The sequence below is a fragment of the Doryrhamphus excisus genome, chromosome 1, assembly GCF_030265055.1.
Source record: "Doryrhamphus excisus isolate RoL2022-K1 chromosome 1, RoL_Dexc_1.0, whole genome shotgun sequence".
Taxonomy (NCBI): domain Eukaryota; kingdom Metazoa; phylum Chordata; class Actinopteri; order Syngnathiformes; family Syngnathidae; genus Doryrhamphus; species Doryrhamphus excisus.
The window spans coordinates 38669579-38692846 of NC_080466.1; the positions used below are offsets into that span (position 1 = coordinate 38669579).

Below are 23268 nucleotides of genomic sequence, written 5' to 3' on the forward strand. Positions count from 1 at the left end.
CTTACTACACAAATGTAGTACATACCGCTCTTTTTTTAAATCACGAGGGATTTTGCCACTAACGGTTTTGTAGGGCATCTGGACTTTGGGTGTATCTCCACCATGACTGAAGTATGATGTGAGTAATTCCTTTGAGCATGGCCCATAATAATCTTTGTCATCAAACATGTATTGTGCAAACGGGGACTGTGAGCTTGTGCCTGCAGAAAAATGAGTAAAAAAGAGTAGATATTATTGGACAGCAGCTCAGTTCATGAGGATTCCACTGTGGTCCTGGATGGACAAGTTTTGTGAGCACAAGAAGTGTCTTTGGTTCCTACCTTGGGATGCATCACAATTAGTAGGTGACCGCTGCTGGGTGTCTGCTTCCTCTGCAGAAGTCTAGCAGATGCATATCACAATGGCGACTGATGCATTTCACATGGCTTTGGTTGATTGAAATTGTGAATGGTTTTTACCTTGCATCTTAGAGTAGTGAAGACATCCGAGTAGAGGCCCTTCTGTTTATTCCTCGAACCTTTTCTTTCAGGAGGTAGCTCTTGCCGGTGACGTCCAATTGTTTGTCTATATTCTGGAGATCTTTGGGATGAGCGGGGCGTAGATGCCCCAGAACCAGGTAGATGTTTACCTTCCATATCAGGCTTAAATGGAATTACCTGGTGTGTAGAAAGAAGGAAATAACATCAAATACTCATTTTTCAACCCTTTGCAAAGAGTTGTGGTCTTCTATAGAGCAGCTACACACAATAACCCGCACATAAAGCTTTTGCTTCCTGCCAAAACAGTCTGTTTTAATTTTTTCCACATTCGGCCCACCTCCGGACACTCTGATTGGTCACACGCCCAAAGAGTGCACCATATAAGGAAGCCCGCCCCACGATGACATCACAAAGGGGCAGTTTTACCACGCCTTTTGAAACCGAGCGTTTTCAGCCATCCCAAATCTCACTTCCAAATGCGGAAACCTCATTATCTGAAACTTTGGCACGGTTTAACACGGGAATACATCATTCTAACTACATTTATAGGTGAGAGAGGTGGAAAAGGCATAATAGGTCCCCCTAAAAAGCAGAATTTGGTGCTAATACATTAGGGACACAATAGTTTTTGGATACAATAGTCTGTTTATTATTATTTCAGTGATATAGAACTGTGGTGGATGACACAGCGACTGTATATCAATATCATTATGACCATTACTTTGCTGGATATAGGCAATAACCTGCCAAAGTTGTTTTACATTGCTAGTTACTTTAACGGTAGAATAGTTGTAATATTTGACATACCTTATTTTTTGTTGTTTTGGGTGAAGTCGTATTACGTTCGTATAAGTTTTTGCTGACGTCCCTACTTGTGTGGACGAAGGCGGCTCGGCTGGGTGATGGCTGCCATAAACATCACGTGAAGCCACGAGCACAACATTCTGTGGTCCATGTCTTATTTTGTGAAAATTTCAATCCCCTTTTTTTGTCTGTGTCACCGTTGTTTGGCTCCCGAAACAAGAGTTCCGACTGTGTATTTTAAATTTTCCGCTTCGAGAAGTTGACGTCATGAAACGTAATCGATGACGTCGCTATTTGTAAACATGCTTTGTCATAGATGGCCTTGCTACACATCATGCTAGCTAAAACTCGTTGGTGATGTACGGGCGTACTCAATGACAGTTATATTATGATATTTACTCATATTTATTGTTGTATTATATCATATAAATAAAAATACCTTAACTGTGTCCTGTTTTTATTCTGATTAAACTAATTTTCACCGAGTACAATCTCTAAATCTTGAAATATGTCAAGTCAAAACTATCGGTATTAGCATACACAGGTATTAGCATACACCGGTATTATACTGTCCCTATATTAGTCGATATCAGATCGATGCCAAAACTTGTAGTATTGCCACACGCTATAGATAAGTAGCTCACCAAACGTTTTGTGCACGTCATACTCGTCATTCGTACATTTTAAAAAATGGGGCGCATACCTGTAGTGATTAGAGTGAGCTCTTCCGCTGAACAAGAATGACGGGAAGGTCTGCCGGAGAAAAGCCTGCAAAAAGTCGCACTTTCGGCATCATTGACTTTATAGTGTGGTCCTAACCTTTTAAGGCAGAGTAACTTTACAACCCCGCATGTAATCCCCCATTCTTTTTCCCTTACTAAACTGTGGAAAATCTCAGTTTACCAGTGGTGGGTAAAGTTGAACGTGACAACGGTTGCCATGGAGATGATGTCACGTGCCGCTCTCCAGCCTGTAGAATTTGGGTATGCAACCTCGAGGTTTTTTACCTTTGCTTTAAGATGCTTCACACATAATATGACATTTAATATTTAGCAAGTGATGCACATCCATGCAAAATATTGCAAAAAAACTCAACATTACACTAAAAAGAAAGCACAAAGTAACCTCAATGAAAGGCAACTATAATGATAACAATATTGTCAACATTTTTGGAGACCAAATAAACCAGTTTTAATATATAATAATGCAATATTTTCCTTAATATGTCATCTTTCATTCCATAAAATTACAGGATTGCCGTTTGTGACATTTATTTTCTCGCAGGCAATTCGTACTGTCTGTCAAACGTGTGCAGCATTTCTTGAAATGTGTGCTGTACATATTACTTCTCATATATATCAATTATTACTAACTTATAGTGAATGAGGAGTGTTCTTTGTGGAAAAAAAATTATTTTAGAGAAGAAAAAGTTAATTTTCTTTGAGGAAAAATCACAAGTTTGGCAGAGTTTGAATGCCGTATTTCCTAAAATGGTAACTGCTATAACCTGATATGTAAAAATGTAATATCAAGTGGAATGGAAAGGCCTAAAAATAAGAACTTATACGACTGCATTTAAAAATGTGCCTGCGTGTAAACAAAAATGTCTGACTCCAGTGCACACGTTCATGGGCTCGATTTTGTTGTGTTCCTTTCACACTCATGACAGTGTGAATGTGTCTGTAAGGGGAGGAGGAGGGGGGGCCCGACTGACCCGTGCGATCCCCACACTCCAGGGTCACAGGGGCACCACAACCTTGTCTGTTTCCCATGAAGATCACAGGCATCATGCACTGCAAGCCCCTGCTCCTGCCCCTGGCCTCTTCAGTTGAAACGCATCAGAGCAACCTGAGATTGGGTAGCCAAGCACAAATGAACAGTCTCATGTGTTTGAAGCCTCACGTGTCCCTTGTGAAGGACATGCTGCCTTGCATATAAGGAAAAAGCTATGTCGGGCGGAGCAAAAAGGTGTGTGAAAGTGGGTGATTAAGTTAGAGGAGGCGTTATGTTTTGGTTGAGGTCCAAATGACAAAGACCTGAGGTAAATGTCTTCTATGGGAACTCTATGGCAAGGGCAGAGCCAAAGAGCAATGCCCAAATACAAAGAGTGGCTTGATTTGGATGCTATGGATACCGAAATTCTGTGCGGTAATTGGTCATTACTCAAGATACACTTGTTGACATGTCGGAGGCCCTTGGATTCGGTCTCAAAACAATGATCTCATCTAACGAGGAAGCCCAAACCAAAAGAAATCTTTCCTAAACATTGAAATCAACCACATCTGATGACATTATCACAGCCGAGTGGCGTCAGCGCTGAAAGCATGCTGTCAAAGCATTTTTATTAATGATTAACACATGACTAATGGCATCGATTCAATCGGTGAGACCATCCTCCCGGCAACGGAGGCTCCAAAGACAAACCACAGAAGAACCACAAGTCTGTGATGAGCTGGTGAGACCTAAAGCAATGTTTGGTTGGCAGCGCAAGCCGCCGCCAATGATGGTACCTGACTGTACGCTTGCAGTGAAACAGATTCCAAACTATGCAGCTTTTGTTCTAGCTTTGATCCACCCGGTAGTCATTTAACAGCAGGCTTAACGTCACCTGATAATTTCAGCCTTACATTAGCAGCTTTCTCCTGTTTCTTGCAATGCTGTGATGTTGTGAGGTCTCGGGAATACAAAACCTATTTTCCATTGTTGACATCGGGGGGTGTGCTGCCAAATTTAGCTCCTTATGAAGACCAGATGTTAGCAGATCAAAAAAACCTTATTTCCCACTTACTGTCAAGGCTGTTGGGAAAGCTTTAGAACATATTTATACTTCCCCTTTGCAGAAAACCACAATTGTGGGCACACCCTCAACGGGTGATCAAATGTTTGCACTGGCACACCGGCAATGAAATTTTCTATTACCGCTGAAGCCTCGTAAAACCTTTTTGCATTAATCCTTTAAACATGTCAAGACCACCTGTGAGTATTTTAACAGTCACTAAGATACTGATGCACAATATTCTTTTAAAGTTGATTGCGTGCTTTGAGGAAAGTCAATGGATGTTTTGTTGCCGACCATTTTACATTAAAACTAAGATTTTTGACAGTTTCAGCAGCGATCCCAGAAGTTTGGTACTGCATTGAAGTTGCTGTCATGTACCGCAGATGGATGCTTTGCAGTCCAATAAAAAGCACGGCTAATGAGTTCAAAAGTGCCAGAAAGCAATAACATGGCCAGATGAGGGGGCACACTTCAATCCCAACCCTGCAAAGTCCTGCAGGACTTCAAACACCTGCATTTGATTTTTTTGCCCCCCTTTCATTTGCTTGATTCCTATGGGGGTGTTTAGAAGGAGGGTCGTAAAAATATTCAGCATATATATAACCAACATAAACCAGTGCATCCGTTCATGCCTGTAGCTAATTTTAAACCTCAGTCGGTATCATCTCTTATCGACTTGAAGACCCAGCACATGATAGTTAGATGATAGATTGAAAAAAATCTTGCAGTCTTATTCCAAAACCCTATACATGGTGTGAACTTCAAAGGCAATGGAGTGTCAGAAAAAAATCAATAATCGAGTATAACAGCAGGCAGGTGAGGAACATTCAATATGCATCACGGAACAAGCAACCACATGAAACGAAGACTCAACAGAAACTAGTAAACTAAATATACACAAACTAATGAGACAATGAAGCACACCTGGACAGGCCACGAGTGGAGTGAGAGATGATTGGAGGAGACATGAGAAGCTGGAACTAATAACGAGACGCAAAGCACAAAGCTAATAAAAAAGTAAAAACCAAACAAAAATATTTTAAGGGTTTGTTCAGACTCGTGTTTGGTTCGGTCAAATGTGAAGTTCTACCAGGTTACTGTCACTAAACAAGCCGTCCGAGATTGCAAGTGAACTCTGGTACAGTTTTTAAATTGAACTTTTTATTGTAAGGGCATTAAAAATCCAATTCAACATGGCCCTATGTGGAAAAAGTGACGAAAGTTGAACTTTTTGGAAGGTGTGTTTCGGAAAAAGAACATCATACCAACAGCAAAATATGGTGGTGGTAGTGTGGTGGTCTGGTTCTGTTTTACAGAATCTGGAAGACTTGCTGTGATAAATGGGACCACAAATTCTACTGTGGCTACACGTCGGTCGAGTGGTTAGCACAAAAGCCTCACAGCTAAAAGACCCGAGTTCGATTCCACCCTCGGCCATCTCTGTGTGTGGAGTTTGCATGTTCTCCCCGTGCATGTGTGGGTTTTCTCCGGATACTCTGGTTTCCTCCCACATTCCAAAAACATGCTAGGTTAATTGGCGACTCCAAATTGTCCATAGGTATGAATGTGAGTGTGAATGGTTGTTTGTCTATATGTGCCTTGTGATTGGCTGGCCACCAGTCCAGGGTGTACACCGCCTCTCGCCCAAAGACAGCTGGGATAGGCTCCAGCACCCCTGTGACCCTCGTGAGGAAAAGCGGTAGAAAATGAATGAATTAATCTTAAAAATTTAAGTTTCAGTCACGCGAAAACAACAAAGGACTGAATTAGGGACAACAGAATGTTATAATTCGTTATAATTATAATTAAGCGAGAGACTACTCCTCCTGATTGAGACTTCCATGTCTCAATGTAAACAAACCGACAAATCCGCGCATGGAGGCTCGTAACATCTCCTTTAGTTCAGAACCACTGCTAATTGTTTAAATACTGTGCCTCTCGCGAGTCAGTGAAGAAACGGTAGCGCTTTCTTTGGCAGGAGCCAATCACAAGGTATCAATGCACTCACAACCAGCTTGTCAACCCATTGGAGATTGCACGAGGTCATTATATCTTACCGAGAACACAAAATTAATCACACATCAACTTAACACTCCAAAAGTATTCATTCATTCATTCATTTTCTACCGCTTTTTCCTCACGAGGGTCGCGGGGGGTGCTGGAGCCTCGTTTATGGGCGAGAGGCGGGGTACACCCTGGACTGGTGGCCAGCCAATCACAGGGTACATATAGACAAACAACCATTCACACTCAAATTCATACCTATGGACAATTTGGAGTCGCCAATTAACCTAGCATGTTTTTGGAATGTGGTAGTGACTAGTGGTGTGTTGGTCATGAACATTCATTCATTCATTCGACTGCTTATCCTCACGAGGGGTGCTGGAGCCTATCCCAGCTGTCTTCTGGTTGCCAGCTAATCACAGGGCACATATAGACAAACAACCATTCACACTCACATTCATACCTATGGACAATTTGGGGTCGCCAATTAACCTAGCATGTTTTTGGAATGTGGGAGGAAACCGGAGTACCCGGAGAAAACCCACGCATGCACGGGGAGAACATGCAAACTCCACTCCAAAAGTATATCTCAGAAATATCCAAACATGTAAGGTCTGATCCTAACATCCAGGCAACTAATCCTCCACATCCAGAGGAGAACACATGACATAAGGGGATGCATCAAGAGAAGACGCAGGAGATGCTTGGAGTGACACCACGTTCTTATACACGCATGTATGAGCAGTGTGAACAAACGCTGAGGATTACGAGGAAAAAAGGGTGGAGCCGGTCACTGTTCATCTGACCCTTGCTCACTGACCTCCAACCCCCATTAAGCCTTGTAAATGAGAGGAAGAGGAGCAATTAGAGAGGCAGTCATGGGGCAGGTAGGAGATCCCCCCTCCGACCTCTCCTGTCTGGTATTTGACCCCTCACAGTTGGGCGCTGCAATGAAGAGCCATCTTCAACAATAAAAGAAACTATTAAAAAAAAGAAGAATGTAACGCATCTTTATATATTTTACAACTTAATTACTTTGGGGCTGGGTAAAATACCACTTAGTGACTGTACAGCCAATTAAGAATTTAGCGTGTTTTTGCATTTTGGACCACATACAGTTGACTTTTTAAAGTATTTTACAGCTCACTTTTCCACCCTGATGAAAACCTGGACCTCAAACCCTAATGATTGCAATTAACCCACACAAAATATCCTGGAGGCAGTTATACTACAACACTTTTGGAGTACGTACGTCTGTCATATAATTAAATGTGGAATACTTTCCAGATGCGCAATATAGTATATAAAATGACGGGATTCATCATTTTATTCCACAATTCAATTAATCTGCATCGCTTAGGGGCGGCACGGTGGGCTAGTGGTTAGCGCGCAGACCTCACAGCTAGGAGACCAGGGTTCAATTCCACCCTCGGTGTGGAGTTTGCATGTTCTCCCCGTGCATGCGTGGGTTTTCTCCGGGTTCCAAAAAACATGCTAGGCTAATTGGCGACTTCAAATTGTCCATTTTGTGCTGGAGCCTATCCCAGCTGTCTTCGGGCGAGAGGCGGGGTACACCCTGGACTGTGTAAATCACATGGCACATATAGACAAACAACCATTCACACTCACATTTGGTATGAATATGAGTGTGAATGGTTGTTTGTCTATATGTGCCATGTGATAGACAAACAACCATTCACACTCACATTCGGTATTTGCCCGAAGACAGCTGGGATAGGCTCCAGCACCCCTGTGACCCTCGTGAGGAAAAAGCGGTAGAAAATGAATGAATGCACAATGTGGCATACATGTTGCCTTCTCAAGTATACTAAAGCCGCGTTTTGATTATTTCATAACATAACCAAAACAACCACCACACAAACAATACAACCGCTGTCATAAATGAATACCTCTCTGAGTATTATCATATTAAAAGCTGATTTTATTTAACAATGTTAGTCCTTTTGTGCTCGTATAAATTTATTGTTGCTATTTTTTGAAACCAACGCAGTTCTGCGGTCCTGCTTTTCCTGGTTGAGCAATAAAACTGAAAAGGCATGTTGTTTATTTGTAAAAGGAGGGAGTGGAATATGTCAGCCATGTGTGTGGTTACAAGAATGAATACAAAAATGCACGGTTAGACGCCGCATCGCATGTGTTTATTATCAGCTGCCACGATGAAGACTGACAGCGTTAATCCCATTAGCCAGACATACAGATGATGGAAAGCCAATTCCATTTGTCAGATCACTTTGGGGCCTCAATGCACCATAAGGCTGCACGAAGGACTATTTTTATCCTCGTCTCAGGTTTCCTCCGGCTAGACATCAAAGAGGCGCGTAATTTGGATTTAGTGCGGCTGAAAAACAAGAGAAGCAGAAGCAGATAGAGCTCATTTCTCTGAAAAAGAACTGACTGTGATCACAGTGGCTGCCAGGTAAGGGTGGGCCGAACGATCCGAATATCAGTAACGTTAATATCAAAGATGTCAGACTGACACTTTTCACTTCTTTGTTTTTTAATTGGGTTTATATTGGTTATTATTTTGTTTGCACAAGGTCATTATATCTTACTGAGAACACAAAATTCATCACACATCAACTAACACTCCAAAAGTATTCATTCATTCATTCATTTTCTACCGCTTTTTCCTCACGAGGGTCGCGGGCGTGCTGGAGCCTATCCCAGCTGTCTTTGGGCGAGAGGCGGGGTACACCCTGGACTGGTGGCCAGCCAATCACAGGGCACATATAGACAAACAACCATTCACACTCACATTCACTATGGACAATTTGGAGTCGCCAATTAACATAGCATGTTGTTGGAGTGCGAGAGGAAACCGCAGGACCCGGAGAAAACCCACGCAAATATCAGTAACGTTAATATCAAGGATGTCAGACTGACACTTTTCACTTTTGTTTTTTAATTGGGTTTATATTGGTTATTATTTTGTTTGCACGAGGTCATTATATCTTACTGAGAACACAAAATTCATCACACATCAACTTAACACTCCAAAAGTATTCATTCATTCATTTTCTACCGCTTTTTCCTCATGAGGGTCACAGGGGGTGCTGGAGCCTATCCCAGGTGTCTATGGGCGAGAGAGGGGGTACACCCTGGACTGGTGGCCAGCCAATCACAGGGCACATATAGACAAACAACCATTCACACTCACATTCATACCTATGGACAATTTGGAGTCGCCAATTAACCTAGCATGTTTTTGGAACGTGGGAGGAAACCCACGCAAATATCAGTAACGTTAATATTGGTTATTATTTTGTTACATAAACAGAAAAAAGTTTGCGGGCATAAAGTCAAAGGATTTCAATGAGAGCCGATAGCAGTATTGGCCTGTATTTTCTTGATATTGGACCGGTATCAAAGTACAGTATCGCCCACACCTAATGCCATGAATCAGAGTGGCTCTGTGCATTAACACGCCGCTACACTTTGAGGTGGATTTTCTCCAATATCCTTCCCCCCACGGTGTGTGCGGAGACACTTTAAGTGGGTGGGTTGTGTGGATAAATAGAGCGCTCCCTCCGCTTCAGTGCGCAGAGCTTTGAACCTGACTGGAGGACAACACTGTTGTCTGCCTCTCAACTCGTACGCAATCTATTCAGTTTCCCGTTGGATTCTTCGCTTCATCTGGATAATATTTTGTGGTTTCTCATGAGGAGCGTTTGGGATTCTTACTGAAGAAGAACATGACTGATGTCATTACTGATGCTTTAAATTAGTCCACATTTGTATTGATATTTAAGGCTTTAGGCTTTCACCCCACCCAACACTACTTATGCACAAACATTGCGTAATCAACTAAGAAATGCTCTTGTCTGTTCATCATGATATTGGAGCTTTTTTCTCCTCCTGGATCGAGATTGTAAAGCGAAAATGGAAAAAGGCGTGAGAGCGTTTAGGATGATGGTGAAGGGTGATCGACGGATGCTACTGGCGCTCAGCTGGGTGTTTGTGGTCGTGACACGGGGTCGTGCAGGTGAGGTGCACTATTTCATGTGGGTGAAGTGAATGAGGGGTGTAGCGTAGCACTGCGTTATGCTGTGTTTATAAGATAATGGCCACCTCATGTAAACACCGTACATATGATGCAGTGTGGTTTTACACCACAATAATGAACATTTTTCATGAATAAATGTCTGACGTTGTCCATCAAAACTAAGCATTATTATCTTAACAAAGGGAGCAAATGGTCATATTTGTGGTGTATTTACTAAGGAGTCTTTCTTCTCTCATAATAGTAGTTCTTCAGTTACACATGTATGCTTTTACGTCCTGTAAAAGGTCATAGATAATGCCGCACTGCCGCTCGCTATGAAAAGGTAACCCGAGAGTCCATTGGGGAAGAATTATGGGCTGCATGTAACCTGAACTCAAAGAATCACATGACTTATAGGTGGAAACAATTTCAAAAACAACCGTGCGCCTTTCCGTTCTGAAGGTTTATTATTATATTATATTATTATTATTATTAGGGTGAGGAGCTCAGAGTAGAGCCGCTTCTCCTTCACATTGAGAGGAGTCAGTTGAGGTGGCTCGGGCATCTAGTCCGGATGCCTCCCGGACGTCTCCCTGGTGAGGTGTTCTGGGCATGCCCGGCCGGGAAAAGGCCCCCGGGGCAGACCTAGGACACGCTGGAGGGATTATGTCTCACAGCTGGCCTGGGAACGCCTTGGTGTCCTCCCGGTGGAGCTAGAGGAGGTGGCCGGGGACCGGGAAGTCTGGGCTTCCCTACTAAAAACTGCTGCCCCCCGCGACCCGGACCCAGATACGCGGAGAAAAATGGATGGAGGTTTATTATAATGAAGCCACACTGACTGTGCATCTGCTTCAGTTTCCAGATGTGCAGACCATGCCTGCAGTCCGCCTATTAGGAACCTGGCTACAAGCAGAGCCCTCACCACTCTCTCGGGCAGCTGCGGGAACACCACCATACCATGCCCCCACCCACCCAGTCACATGACTGATGACCCTTTCTTGCATCCAAATACCTGGTGGGAATCCAGTGCAGGGACCATTGTAGAAGCGGGACATGATGAGATCCATCTGGACCTGGAAACACAGTTCTGTCTGTCCCATGTGGTTGTGTTGTTCCGCTCACCGCGGCCTGCCGCCATGGTCGTTGAACGATCTACTGACTTTGGCAAATCCTGGGATGTTCTTAAGGTGTTTGCACACAACTGTAGCATGGAGTTTGGTTTGCCCGATGATTTTAATCAGCCTGGCTCTTTGTGTACGTCCCGTTACAGCAGTGCTGAACCCTGCAGCGGTGGGGAGGTAAGATGTACAAAACGTGGCATGATTTGAGCAGTCAGACTCCCAACTCGTGCACTGTCTCTTCCAAGGTGATATTACGGATACTGGACCCCGGCAGTGATATCATTCTGGACCCGTACAGTCCAGAAGCTCTTGCATATCTGACCCTCACCAACCTCCGAATTAAACTGCTGAAAGCTCAAACATGCCCTCCCCTGCGGCAACCCCCAAAGGACAAACCGCAGTCCATGTTTGATTCAGAAACACCCGCAGAACAACGAGCCTCAACGAGCACCTATGCCATTTATAATTTTCTGGCAAAAGGGACTTGTCTGTGTCATGGACATGCTGAGTTTTGTATTCCACTCCACAGCAGCCACAACACACAGCAGGACAGTAACATGGTGAGTAGCTTTTCATAGAATATGCTAAGGGGGAAATTGCATCTTCATTGTTGGGTCGGTGTCTTGTGTGTCATTGCAGTCGTACCGAAGGTTCACTGTACTGTATACTTTATGCATGTAACCTTTTATAAAATGTGGCATCATGTCTGATGATATACTGGGTTCCTTTCACTCAGTCACCTGAAGGTTCAACTATCATTTGTGATATAGATATTATAACGTACATAACGCTGTGACTGGTCGTTATTTAATGTGCTTCTCTAGACAGTGCAGGTTACTGACAATCCCTCCATGTGCCTTACAGGTGTCTGCTCGGTGCGTGTGTACTCACCACACAGCTGGCTACCACTGTGAGAAGTGTGCGTCGCTCTACAATGACCGTCCGTGGAGGCCCGCTAACGGCAGCAGCGGAGATGCAAACCCATGCCAGAGTAAGTGATCACGGACGACCATCCTAGAAATAGAAAGAATAAAGCGATTCCGTCAGAAAAAGTTGTCACATTACTGAGGAGGGTAGTAAACTTTTATAATACCAGATGCAAATGTGCCCTCTAGAGGTTGTGAGAAGTACAAAAGTAATACAAATGTGTCCCAAACAAGGTTGACATTATCTGGGATGTGTTGAACATTCATTCATTTTCTACTGCTTTTTCCTCACGAGGGTCGCGGGGGGTCCTGAAGCCTATCCCAGCTGTCTTCGGGCGAGAGGCGGGGTACATCCTGGACTGGTCGCTAGCCAATCACAGGGCACATATAGACAAACAACCATTCACACTCACATTCATACCTATGGACAATTTGGAGTCGCTAATTAACCTAGCATGTTTTTGGAATGTGGGAGGAAACTGGAGAACATGCAAACTCCACACAGGGATGGCCGAAGGTGGAATTGAACTCTGAGCTGTGAGGCCTGTGTGCTAACCACTCATCCGCCATGCAGCCTATATATTATATTCATTCATTCATTCATTCATTTTCTACCGCTTTTCCTCACAAGGGTCGTAGGGGGTATTGGAGCCTATCCCAGCTGTCTTCGGACGAGAGGCGGGGTACACCCTGGACTGGTGGCCAGCCAATCACAGGGCACATATAGACAAACAACCGTTCACACTCACATTCATACCTATGGACAATTTGGAGTCGCCAATTAACCTAGCATATTTTTTTTTAATGTGGGAGGAAACCGGAGTACCCGGAGAAAACCCACGCATGCACGGGGAGAACATGCAAACTCCCCACAGAGATGGCCGAGGGTGGAATGTATTGAACAATGATAGAAAAAAAATATCTGTACAACTAAACTTCTTTGTCATCCTGACTTTGTGTCTCTGTCATGGCATGTATGCGACACCAGAGTGCGAGTGTCACGGTCACGCAGATAGCTGTCACTTCTCCCAGAGAGTGTGGCTCTCCACCGGGGGTATCAGCGGCGGCGTGTGTCATAACTGCAGACATAACACCTACGGCCGCAGGTGCCAACGGTGCCGTCGGGGCTACCGCCGTCACCCGACTCTACCCATCAGCTCTCCACTCACTTGCCAACGTAAATAATCATTTGTAATACATATTTTCAAGAGAATTTTTTTAATCTATATATCTTGTCTGTCAGGCTGCTGGTGTGACCCTCAAGGTTCCTCACGTCCAAGTCCTGGAGAGGAGGGCCATTGGTGCCACCCTCGCAGTGGACAGTGCAAGTGTAAATCCGGCGTCGGAGGCACAAGCTGCACGCGCTGTTTGCCCGGGTATTGGGGCTTTGGAGAGGAAGGGTGCAAAGCCTGTGCTTGCCCTAACAACTGTAATCCCACCACTGGGCAGTGTCTAAACAGGTGAGCTTTTAAGACTTGACACACGACAGGAAAAATCTAGTTTCTAAATGATACACGGGTCTTGCAGACACCCAAATAATCAGGTGTTCAACGTACCAGTGGGTGGAAGAATCCCTGCTTTGGAGTCTCATTTCTTTATGGATGAAGAGGAGGCACACTGGCCAAAAGAACAGGCCGTATCTGCACTGCACTCCACAGGTATGTTCAAAACTACAGAAGACAATAGACATTTACATTAGTCACCATACAAAAAATATATGCATTTTTACACCACTTTGCTTAATATTGAATGATATGTATAAAAAGTTAAAGCAAGAGAAACTTTTATAGTATTTAAAAAAGGAGCAAAATGGGCAGCACGGCGGTCGAGTGGTTAGCGCGCAGACCTCAAAGCTAGGAGACCAGGGTTCAATTCCACCCTCGGCCATCGCTGTGTGGAGTTTGCATGTTCTCCCCGTGCATGCATGGGTTTTCTCCGGGTACTCCGGTTTCCTCCCACATTCCAAAAACATGCTAGGTTAATTGGTGACTCCAAATTGTCCATAGGTATGAATGTGAGTGTGAATGGTTGTTTGTCTATATGTGCCCTGTGATTGGCTGACGACCAGTCCAGGGTGTACCCCGCATCTCGCATGAAGACAGCTGGGATAGACTCCAGCACCCCCCCGTTACCCTCGTGAGGAAAAGCGGTAGAAAATGAATGAATGAAAAGGAGCAAAATAATATCTAAACAGAACAAGCAAGATGGACTCTCCAAAGCACTAAGCACTAAGACCCATTTATCATTGCACTACAATTAATATATCTGCTCCTGCATATGCTCCTGCGCAATATTATGTGTATATTTTGGATATCTTGTTAAATTGTCTTTTTTTACTCCACTTTTTGTATACTTTTTTTTTTTTAACTTGACTACTGCACTGAAAGTAGAAGCTCTCCAATCTCATTGTACATCTTGTATAATAACAATAAAGGCCATTCCATTCCATTCCATTTTAAACAGCTAAAACAGTACAGAAATGGAGCACAATATGTTACTTTTAGCCATATACAACAATGTTCCATGAAAAAAACAGCTCTATTTCTAGAGTTACAGCAGTGTAATGTCACCATGTCGCCTATAGCGTTACATAACTGCTTAGTCAACACATACAGTAGCTAAAATAACCCATTACATGTGCGCATAGGGAAGTGCATCTGTAAGGAGAAAAAGCTGAGAAGTACGTCTGACCTCTGCAAGATCCGACACGACTATGGTAAGAAAGAATGTACAGTATTCCTGGAAACAATTTTGAGTGTACTCACGTTACGATGAACCGGTGTCATTATGACAGTGATGAAGGCGAGCGTGGTGTCAGCTCACGACAAAGGCAGCCATGCTGAAGTGCAGGTCAAAGTACGCAAGGTCCTACGATCAGGTGTGGTGGCACTGAGTTTGGGAACAGTCAGCATCTTTCCCGTGTCCTGGACCAGTCGTGGGTGCACCTGTCCGATCCTAAACCCAGGCAAATGCTGTATATGCACTTATAGCATATTGACGACATCAAGTACAAGTTAGAATAATGACCAGTGTTTTCCTTTATAGGTATGGAGTACCTTCTTGCAGGACCAGAAGAGGCTTCCACGGGCCGTTTGCTGGTCACTTTGCAGAGTGCGGTGGTCCCCTGGACACCCAGACTGGGCCTTCTCATAACAGAGGGCCTAAGAAGCGGATGCTCGTGATTGACATAGAAGAGACTCAAAAAGACCACACGGGGAGTTAAATCACCAGCACTCTAGGTCACTAAACTGGAAAACAGCAATGCGGACATGAAAGAATGAAATAAATGTAATATTTGCGTGGCTGCATAAGTCTGGCAATACTTTTACAGTGACCCACTGGGAGGCTGCGAGAGAAAGCAAAGCGACGGAAGGGGGACAAGCAGGAGTTGTTTCAGCAACTTAGTTTAATTCTTCATAAATGACTGCCCGGCCAACATGGTTGTTCAATGAGCAGCAGACAAAGACGATGGTCCTGAATATTTCCCAATGGCCAGGTCTCCCTTTGTATCACGGAGAGAGCAAAACCTTTGAAAAGTCCTGATTTGTGTGTTCATTTAAGTCAATCATCCGGCTTTAATGTAGGTAGGTAGGTAGTACTTGCACAAGCACGCAGATCAGCTATGATAATACACATTATTCATTTTCATTAAATATAATATACTTCCAGGAACCATAACAGGGATACTTTGAATTGTAAGGCTATAAATGGTTCACTCGTTTTAGTATGTTGACACCGGATGGCCAATGCTGTATAAATTAAAACTGAACCAGCCTTTATGTATGACTAATACACTCATAAAGTATTTGTACTTTCCATAAATTCATTATTTTGGTAATGGACTGCTAGTTGAAACTCTAACGCTGGCAGCAGAGGAAGAACATGAATAGGTCACACAAGTACGCTCATATGGAAATGTTTTGAAGGACAATACGTTCTAGAAACTGTAAGGATGAGCGATTAGATTTGTTGAAGAAAACGTGAGAATCCTCCCGTTTTCTTTTTGCTCCATGTACCCGGACAAAATAGTCCATCAATAAGCATAAGAAATGCAGATCTGAACACACAGTGAACCTTAATAACCACAAGTGCTGCAGTCAAAAACCATAACCATCCGATATCTTACATTATTTCCTGTTTCTCAGCATTCTGGTGCCATGCAAATACCACCCATACATGCCACCCACTGCACAAGAAGGGCAACCCAGAGCTGGAATGCTGTGCAGTGCTTACAAAGTGAGATTTAATGAGCCCGTGGATGACGACAGGCTAATCTTAGCTGGCATCCTGATTGTCTGTAGCTGAGCTTGTTGGAGCAGAGTCTGTTTCTTGTGATAAGGCAGAGCCCTCAGTCGGGGCGGCGGCAGAGTCAGAACCAGAGTCGGCGTCTGGTTGATTGGAGCTTTGTTTCTCTTCCTCCTCCTGAGGATAGAGCTCGGGGAACTTTTGCATGCATTCCTGCATGTTCCGGAAGTGGTCGATGCACTCCGAGCCCTTCACTTCTTCCGTACTGTAGTGGAAGCATGAGAAGGCCTCCTTGAACTGAGAGCCACAAGGCCCGCTGGCCATTCCGCCAAGGCATGGACAGTTCCAGTTGATGTCCCCATTGGGCAGGATGAGGCCTGCAGACACAAGACACCAGACAGTGGTATATGGATATTCTACTGTTTTCAAGGGATTTATATTTGACTAATTATAGATGTATTACTATTTTTCCACATCATTTTAATGACTATTATGATTATGAAATCCTGTTAACTCTTGTACTGTCATATGGCTGTGTTCCAGGCTACAGGGAAATAGGAAATATCCCACCCGGAGTTTCCAAGTTCCTCATACCATTCCAGTTAAAAGTCAACCAAAAAAACAGACGTAATGATACCAATTGCAATAGTGTATCTTACAATGACATTTTTGGACTTAAGATGTGAACATTTGTTTTATTCACACATTAAATGACCAACCTTGCTCTTCATATGGATCATTGGGATCATCTGCAACCAGCTCAGCATTGCTTGGGGCCTCGTGGTCCTCCTTGGTCACAAAAATGATGCGATCTTTCCCTGGAATAAAAACGAGACATTTAACAAGCAGTTGAAAACAAGTACTACTTCAGCGAGTACTCCTGAGGCAAAACATTGTTGTAACTACCAACTAGACATGGACATGTTCATTTCAATTTAAGGGGACAAAAACAAACAAATGTTAAAAGTCAGTCAACGACTCAGATAGCATCAAGTTGAAGAAAGTTAGCCTAGCATGGCAGCACGCACGGTGACATTGCAGACACGCGCTCAAATGAATGAAATGTCTAAATTACCTTCTTGCTTGCAATACGACATGACTGTCGCCGTTTGTGTCCGTCGAATATCCTCCACACAGGTAAAATGTGGTCAGCCTGAGATAAAATACTCAACAACTGAGAGTATTTCATCGGACAATCCGGCTGGGGAGCCGTAAAACCCTATGACCTACTGAACGGCGCACTGTGATGACGTCACATATCTCTTATTCTAATCGCTACAGTCTCCGATACTGTCCAATATTAATATAGACTCCTTGTGTTTTCTGTAATGAAAGCTTATTTACTTGAGTTCGGTATCATATCTTTATGGCTTTAATGAAACTAGGGGTGATGCCCGCTATTTATTTAGCGACAGCTGCACGGAAGTGGTCGTAAAATGTTGCGCGTATTACGTACAAGTCGTACACCTAACGTAAATAGCGCAGCCATGACATTTGTGTTTCCTAATGAAGTTTCTTACAACTGTATATTCAGAGACCCCTAGTGGAAGACATCTGTCACTGTATGTTAATTTGGAAACATGTCAAGTTCCGGATGAGTAACAGCAAAAAACAACTGATTTCATGTTCAAAACAGGTTGCTTAAAAATGACAATAAGAAAGACAAATACTCAATTCCCAAGTGTTGGAAAAAAACATTTTTTTAATAACACAATTATGTCTGTTACATAAGAGTAAAAACCAAAATGAACCCCCCTTTTTGCATCCATGTCAAACCCCGCCCCGGCAACGACCACCCCGGCAGTTTTTGTGCAGCGATTCAGTCTAGGAATGAAAGAGCAAGACATCACACACCATCACGTTCCTTTACCAGCCACTGATATAGGACACAAAATACTGCGTCCTACCTAAAGAACAGAATTAATATAAACAGTCCATTATTGAAAATATCAACAAATGTGGACAACTTGTGGAGATAAAACAGAAACCTTACCAGGACTACGAGTATATTTTGTTTATACTCTTTGCATCCCGGTAATAAACCTCTAGAAAAGTTGATTGCTGCCTGTGACGAACATGACATCTTTTTGAACACTCTCCCTCAAAATATTGTGTCTTACTTAGTGTTCGTTCAACATGCTACAGTGAAAAAATGGCCGAGGTGAGTCAAAGCCAGCACCACAATGAGGTGCGTTGAGGGATTCTTCAGCTGACCAAACAGTCAAGAGGGAAGTCAGGCAGCCTGCAGGTTGATGGGTAATAGCGGAAGAAATGGAGGCAATACTTTGAGCAAAGCTTGGAAGGGGGAAGAAAAAGACTCTTTGCAAAGCCGAAGAGACAAAAAGAGGGGTAAAATGATCTATTCCAGCTGCACAATCAACGGATTGTGCAAAAAATATGAAACAGAAGTGATGCGGTATGGACGATCTGTGTGTAATGTTGTGTATGGCAGAGTCGGCATGTTCTAGAAGAGCAGTGCTCCCATGCTTCCCACTTCACTCTGCTCCTTGACAAAGATCTCAAAGTACTGGTAGATGATGGTTACAGCCAAGAGGATTCCTGTACCGGAACCGATGGCTCCTAGGAAGTCAGCCATGACAGATAGTCCTCCTATACAAAGGCCACCAAAGGCAGCAGCTGTGGGGATGTACCTGCAAAGGGAGAGAATTTATGAAATGTAATTATGTTGAAAATACATCTGGAAGCACATTTCCCAAGCTAATTCCCACCTGTTAAGCTCATGCACCATGGAGGTCTCTCTGTGTCCCCTCATCACCATCTGCTGTTCTTTCAGCTGCTTGGCCACCTGACATGCAAAAAAACCACGATATTCTAAAGTTTAATAATGAAGTGCTATGGAAAAAGTCAAGTTGCACACATGTAAACAAAGCATACATCTTTGGCAGAGGATCCAGAGACTTCAATCCAGGTCTTGGAGAAGAAGGCACATGAGCCAAGCATGAAGACAATGTATATGACGGCATGGACAGGGTCGTCCAGAACAGAACCGAATGACTCTGGAGGAGACAGGTAGTAGCAGAGGCCGCCCACTGGGTAGGCCCGAGCTGGTCCACCACTGGATGTGTCCTAGATAAGAATGAAAATATAAATTTAACACGTAAAACCAGTCCAACTTCACTCCTCATTTAGGATTAAAAGACCAGAGGTCACATTTTTCCACTTACAGACCAAGTTCCCAGGAGGTTAACCAGGAAGTTTCCGCTGAACCGTGTTGAGAGCATCTGGGAGATGACGTACAGATTGGACACCAAGGCCGACTGCAGGATGATGGGGATGTTGGAGGTGTAGAACAGTTTGATAGGGTAGGTGTTGTATTGGCCGCGATAGCGTGCAGACTTGATGGGGAGATCTACCCTGAAGCCCTGTTGGAAGTCAAAAAGACATTTTCATCTTATTTTACTTCACTACATTAGAAACATATATTTCCAATGCGGGTAAATACAAAATACATAGAGTGGAAGAGCCTGTCATACTATAATCTGGAATTCGACCAATACTTTGATTGCACAAAACTTCAAACTCCCATTCACAAGGTACCATACCTGTTCCCTAACTTGTTAATAAAGCAGGTGTTTTGTTGTATACATTTTTGGGGATTGCAATATCAACACCTATGCAGTGTGACAGGGTCATAGAATGATTGTCATGTAATCACTCTGACATGGCTATAGTATATATAGTCACTGCCTCTAGGACAGGGGTGCGCGAACTGCAGCCCGTGAGCCACGTCAGGCCCGCCAAACGCCTTAATCCGGCCCACCGGGCATTTTGAAATTCCTTTTTTTTTTTTTTTAAACCTCCAACATGGAAACTGCAGCCAGCAATATGACTGTGCTATTGTGGCACACCTGATTGACCAAAAAAGTCAGTAAAAAAACAAACAAAAAATATCTATACGATGTAAAAAAGTAAAAAAATAAAATAAAAAAAATAAAAAAAATAAAAACCTTTCCCCCACAAGGCATGCTGGGTAGTTTGTGTACTCTCTCCCAGCATTTTGCAGCTGTTTGTCGCATTTTTGCTAGTTTTGCTGAAGATGTTAAGGAGGTCAAGTATAGAAAGACGAGCTAACATACGCTTGATATCCAATGTTTTACGGTTCATAGTACATACTGTTGTTGCAGCTGGACTACCCAGCATGCCTTGTGGGCATTTGGAACTAAGAGTTTAAAGTTATGTGTTATGTTTGGCGCTTAGCTGTTGATTTATGTGATGCAGTACCTTGCCATTTTGTTGCACCGTGAGCAAGTATGTCTTTTTGTTGGATGCCCCCAATATATAAACACAATTTTTTTAACCAAATGTGGCCTGCAACGTTCACTACACAAGCCATCTGTACATTTTGCATTGTTTCACAGCTGCTCATTTTTGATATAGAAAGACACAGAAACTGAGTGCTCACCTGGAAGTATATGACCACTGCAAACACAAAGACTGTTGCAATGAGGTTCATGAGGTTGGGCAGGTTTTGCCTGTAGAAAGCTTCTCGGAGGGCACGCACTTTGTCCGTGCGTGTGGCCAACAGATGAAAAAGAGCAATGATGGCGCCCTCGAACTCAGTACCTGAAGAAACAGAAGTAGTTCAGCTCACAGCTTTCACATCTTGACAAGGCCGTGGCGCTGTCATTGGCCGCACCTCTGCCCGTGTTGACGGTGGTCGGGCTGAAGGCCTTCCAGACAATGGTCTCACAGATGTTGGTGGCAATGAAGAGGGAAATACCAGAGCCCAGACCGTAGCCTTTCTGGAGAAGCTCATCTAGCAGCAGAACAATCAGACCTGCAACAAAGAGCTAAACAACAGACACTGTTTCAGTAACATGAAGTTACGCAAACTAATTAGGGCTGTGCAAATGACAAAAATTTTTTAATCAAATTAATCAGTTTACAAACTAATCATGATTAATCACCATTGGCAAGTTTGTAGGCCCTCCTGTCTGACCTCTGATAGGATTAGTGAATTGTTTTGGCAGCCTCAGTAAGGGACATAGACATTATTTATTCACCTGAATGATGATGAGTAAGCATATTCCAGCACCCATCTCTGAGGGGTCACCATACATGCCAGTCATGACATATACGATTGCCTGCCCAATGGTAATGATCATTCCAAACACTGTAAAAAAATACATTAAAATACATATATTATGAACAATTGGTGTTTTACAATCTTGTTAAGCTGATGTTCCTGCGTCATTCTAAAAATAGCCCATGAGGACACCTACACTTCTGAGCACCATTGAAGAGAGCGCGGTCCTTGGGAGTGTCTCCCACCTCAATGATTTTGGCACCGGCAAGCAACTGCATGATGAGGCCTGAGGTGACGATGGGCGAGATACCCAGCTCCATCAGAGTACCTGAACAACAAAACACAAGTGTGACACGTTGTCAACACGTGTAGCACAGACAAAGCATACAACCCCCTACTCCGCTTGGCCTATGACCTAATATATGTGATAATGAGATTACGTCACAACTGATAAAAAGCCAGGAAATCTTTAAAAGATAATGCGACATATCCATCATAATATTTCGCAAAAGTACCTCTGTTGGACGCCAGAATTACTCTCATCCAGTAGAAGGGATCTGCCGAATCTGATGACATGATGCCAAAGAGAGGAATCTAAATAAAAAGGGGGGAAATTGGGAAATATTAGAAGAAAAAAAAAGACATTGCAGCCATTTAGTGAGGTTGCCAGATACTAACCTGGCAGCACACCAGAAAAATGAAGAGCGTGATGGCGGTCCATAGTACTTTTTCTCGAAACTGAATCTGTGAGAATAGAAGACAACATTTCACATATATGTACGTACACATCATATTTGCAATACACGAGGATGATAGCTTTACCTTTCTTTCTGGTTTCTGAATTTCTGGTAGAACCGCACAGAACGGCTTGATGACTTCCAAAAACTTAACTGCAAAACAAAACACACCACAGTGAGGTCTTATTGTATGCAAGGCTTATATTTTTATATAACCTTCCATGCTACGTCATCACTAACCGAGCGGCTCTCACGCAAACCAAATATGACAATTTATCGAGAAAAGTCTGCAGAGGTGCACTGTTTCTCATGCCGTCGGAACACGAAAGAACAACAACAAAACTATTATTGTATAATAAATACATACTATAGAAAACCATTGACCCGTTTGCTTACGTGGTTCACCATATTAGATAGTCAGTGACGTACTAAGTCCCTTTAGTGCAACTTGTAGGGAAATACACCATTAAAAAAGAGCAAGAAAACTCAACTTCTAGTTGTCTGTATCTGCCGTTAAATTATAATGTCCGAGACTTTTTGGTCAGTGAATGTTAGCTTGTGGCTAACTAGCATCCAATCACAAACATGATCAGCAAATGATTTCAAAACGAGGAAAAATCGACGTCGGGAAATAATAAAGAAATTCGCAAGTGCCTCAGGCCATGAGGTATTCTAAATAGGTTAAACATTGTGGAGAAGGTTGTTATAAACTTCAAATTAGCCCCGTTATAAGCTAGCTCAACTTGCCACCTACAGAGACAGTGTTAGCCAATTAGCTTGCCGCCGATCCTCTTACGTTTAAAACTGCTGGAAAATGACAATTGCAAAGCTAACCCCCTGAATCAACATCTGAATTAAGAATAAAAAGGTAGAATTCGCACTTACTTCCCATTATATCCTTTGGCCGTCTCCCGGTGAGTTAGTAGTGGTTCCAGTTGAGAGTGTTCTGTGGAGTCAGTGTGGCTCCATCCAGCAGCTCCCTTAGAAAAGAACGAGCATTAGAGACACGTCACCACACCAGCCGCTAAACACACGTCACTTCTCCGGGACACACACACGAAACACACGCTATGAGCACACAACAACTCTACAATTACAAATACAAATTAAATTAAATTCCATC

General features: G+C 43.3%; 4 protein-coding genes and 1 long non-coding RNA gene across 8 annotated transcripts in view; 1 reads left to right on the top strand and 4 right to left on the bottom strand.

The window, feature by feature from the left end:
- Positions 1-2317, bottom strand: part of dnah1 (dynein, axonemal, heavy chain 1) — a 63692-nt gene extending 61375 nt beyond the window's left edge. For 3 of the 4 annotated variants that reach the window (XM_058079459.1, XM_058079478.1, XM_058079493.1), the window contains exons 1-4: positions 1987-2317; positions 459-656; positions 321-381; positions 26-200 (exon numbers count right to left, since the gene is read on the bottom strand). In XM_058079459.1, coding sequence (XP_057935442.1) covers positions 26-200; positions 321-381; positions 459-635 — 413 coding nt within the window. In that variant the 5' untranslated portion in view covers positions 636-656; positions 1987-2317. Of the gene's footprint in view, positions 1-25; positions 201-320; positions 382-458; positions 657-1927; positions 1946-1986 lie in introns of those variants that run through there. The other variant, XM_058079468.1, reaches the window with a different exon arrangement.
- Positions 2318-8041: 5724 nt separating this feature from the next.
- Positions 8042-12241, bottom strand: LOC131136095 (uncharacterized). Its single transcript, XR_009131687.1, has 3 exons — positions 12082-12241; positions 11082-11351; positions 8042-8425 (listed from the first exon to the last, which is right to left on the bottom strand). It is a non-coding gene; the product is annotated as an uncharacterized LOC131136095 (long non-coding RNA).
- si:dkey-202e22.2 (netrin-4) lies at positions 9467-15415 on the top strand. Its single transcript, XM_058082570.1, has 10 exons — positions 9467-10069; positions 10925-11367; positions 11436-11750; positions 12055-12181; positions 13105-13293; positions 13360-13576; positions 13644-13774; positions 14764-14832; positions 14911-15081; positions 15162-15415. Exons 1-10 carry the CDS (start codon positions 9967-9969, stop codon positions 15296-15298), a joined length of 1902 nt encoding a protein of 633 aa, XP_057938553.1. The 5' UTR covers positions 9467-9966; the 3' UTR covers positions 15299-15415.
- Positions 15345-17622, bottom strand: chchd4a (coiled-coil-helix-coiled-coil-helix domain containing 4a). The gene is made up of 3 exons (XM_058082593.1): positions 17437-17622; positions 17081-17179; positions 15345-16738 (listed from the first exon to the last, which is right to left on the bottom strand). Exons 1-3 carry the CDS (start codon positions 17456-17458, stop codon positions 16392-16394), a joined length of 468 nt encoding a protein of 155 aa, XP_057938576.1. The 5' UTR covers positions 17459-17622; the 3' UTR covers positions 15345-16391.
- Positions 17623-18043: 421 nt separating this feature from the next.
- On the bottom strand, positions 18044-23197 carry LOC131136079 (protein transport protein Sec61 subunit alpha-like 1). Its single transcript, XM_058082581.1, has 12 exons — positions 23031-23197; positions 22231-22298; positions 22087-22152; positions 21924-22002; positions 21605-21736; positions 21386-21495; positions 21019-21172; positions 20785-20945; positions 19547-19744; positions 19257-19448; positions 19091-19167; positions 18044-19012 (listed from the first exon to the last, which is right to left on the bottom strand). The coding sequence occupies exons 1-12, from the start codon at positions 23035-23037 to the stop codon at positions 18826-18828; spliced, it is 1431 nt and encodes a 476-aa protein (XP_057938564.1). The 5' UTR covers positions 23038-23197; the 3' UTR covers positions 18044-18825.
- Between the last annotated feature and the right edge of the window lie 71 nt (positions 23198-23268).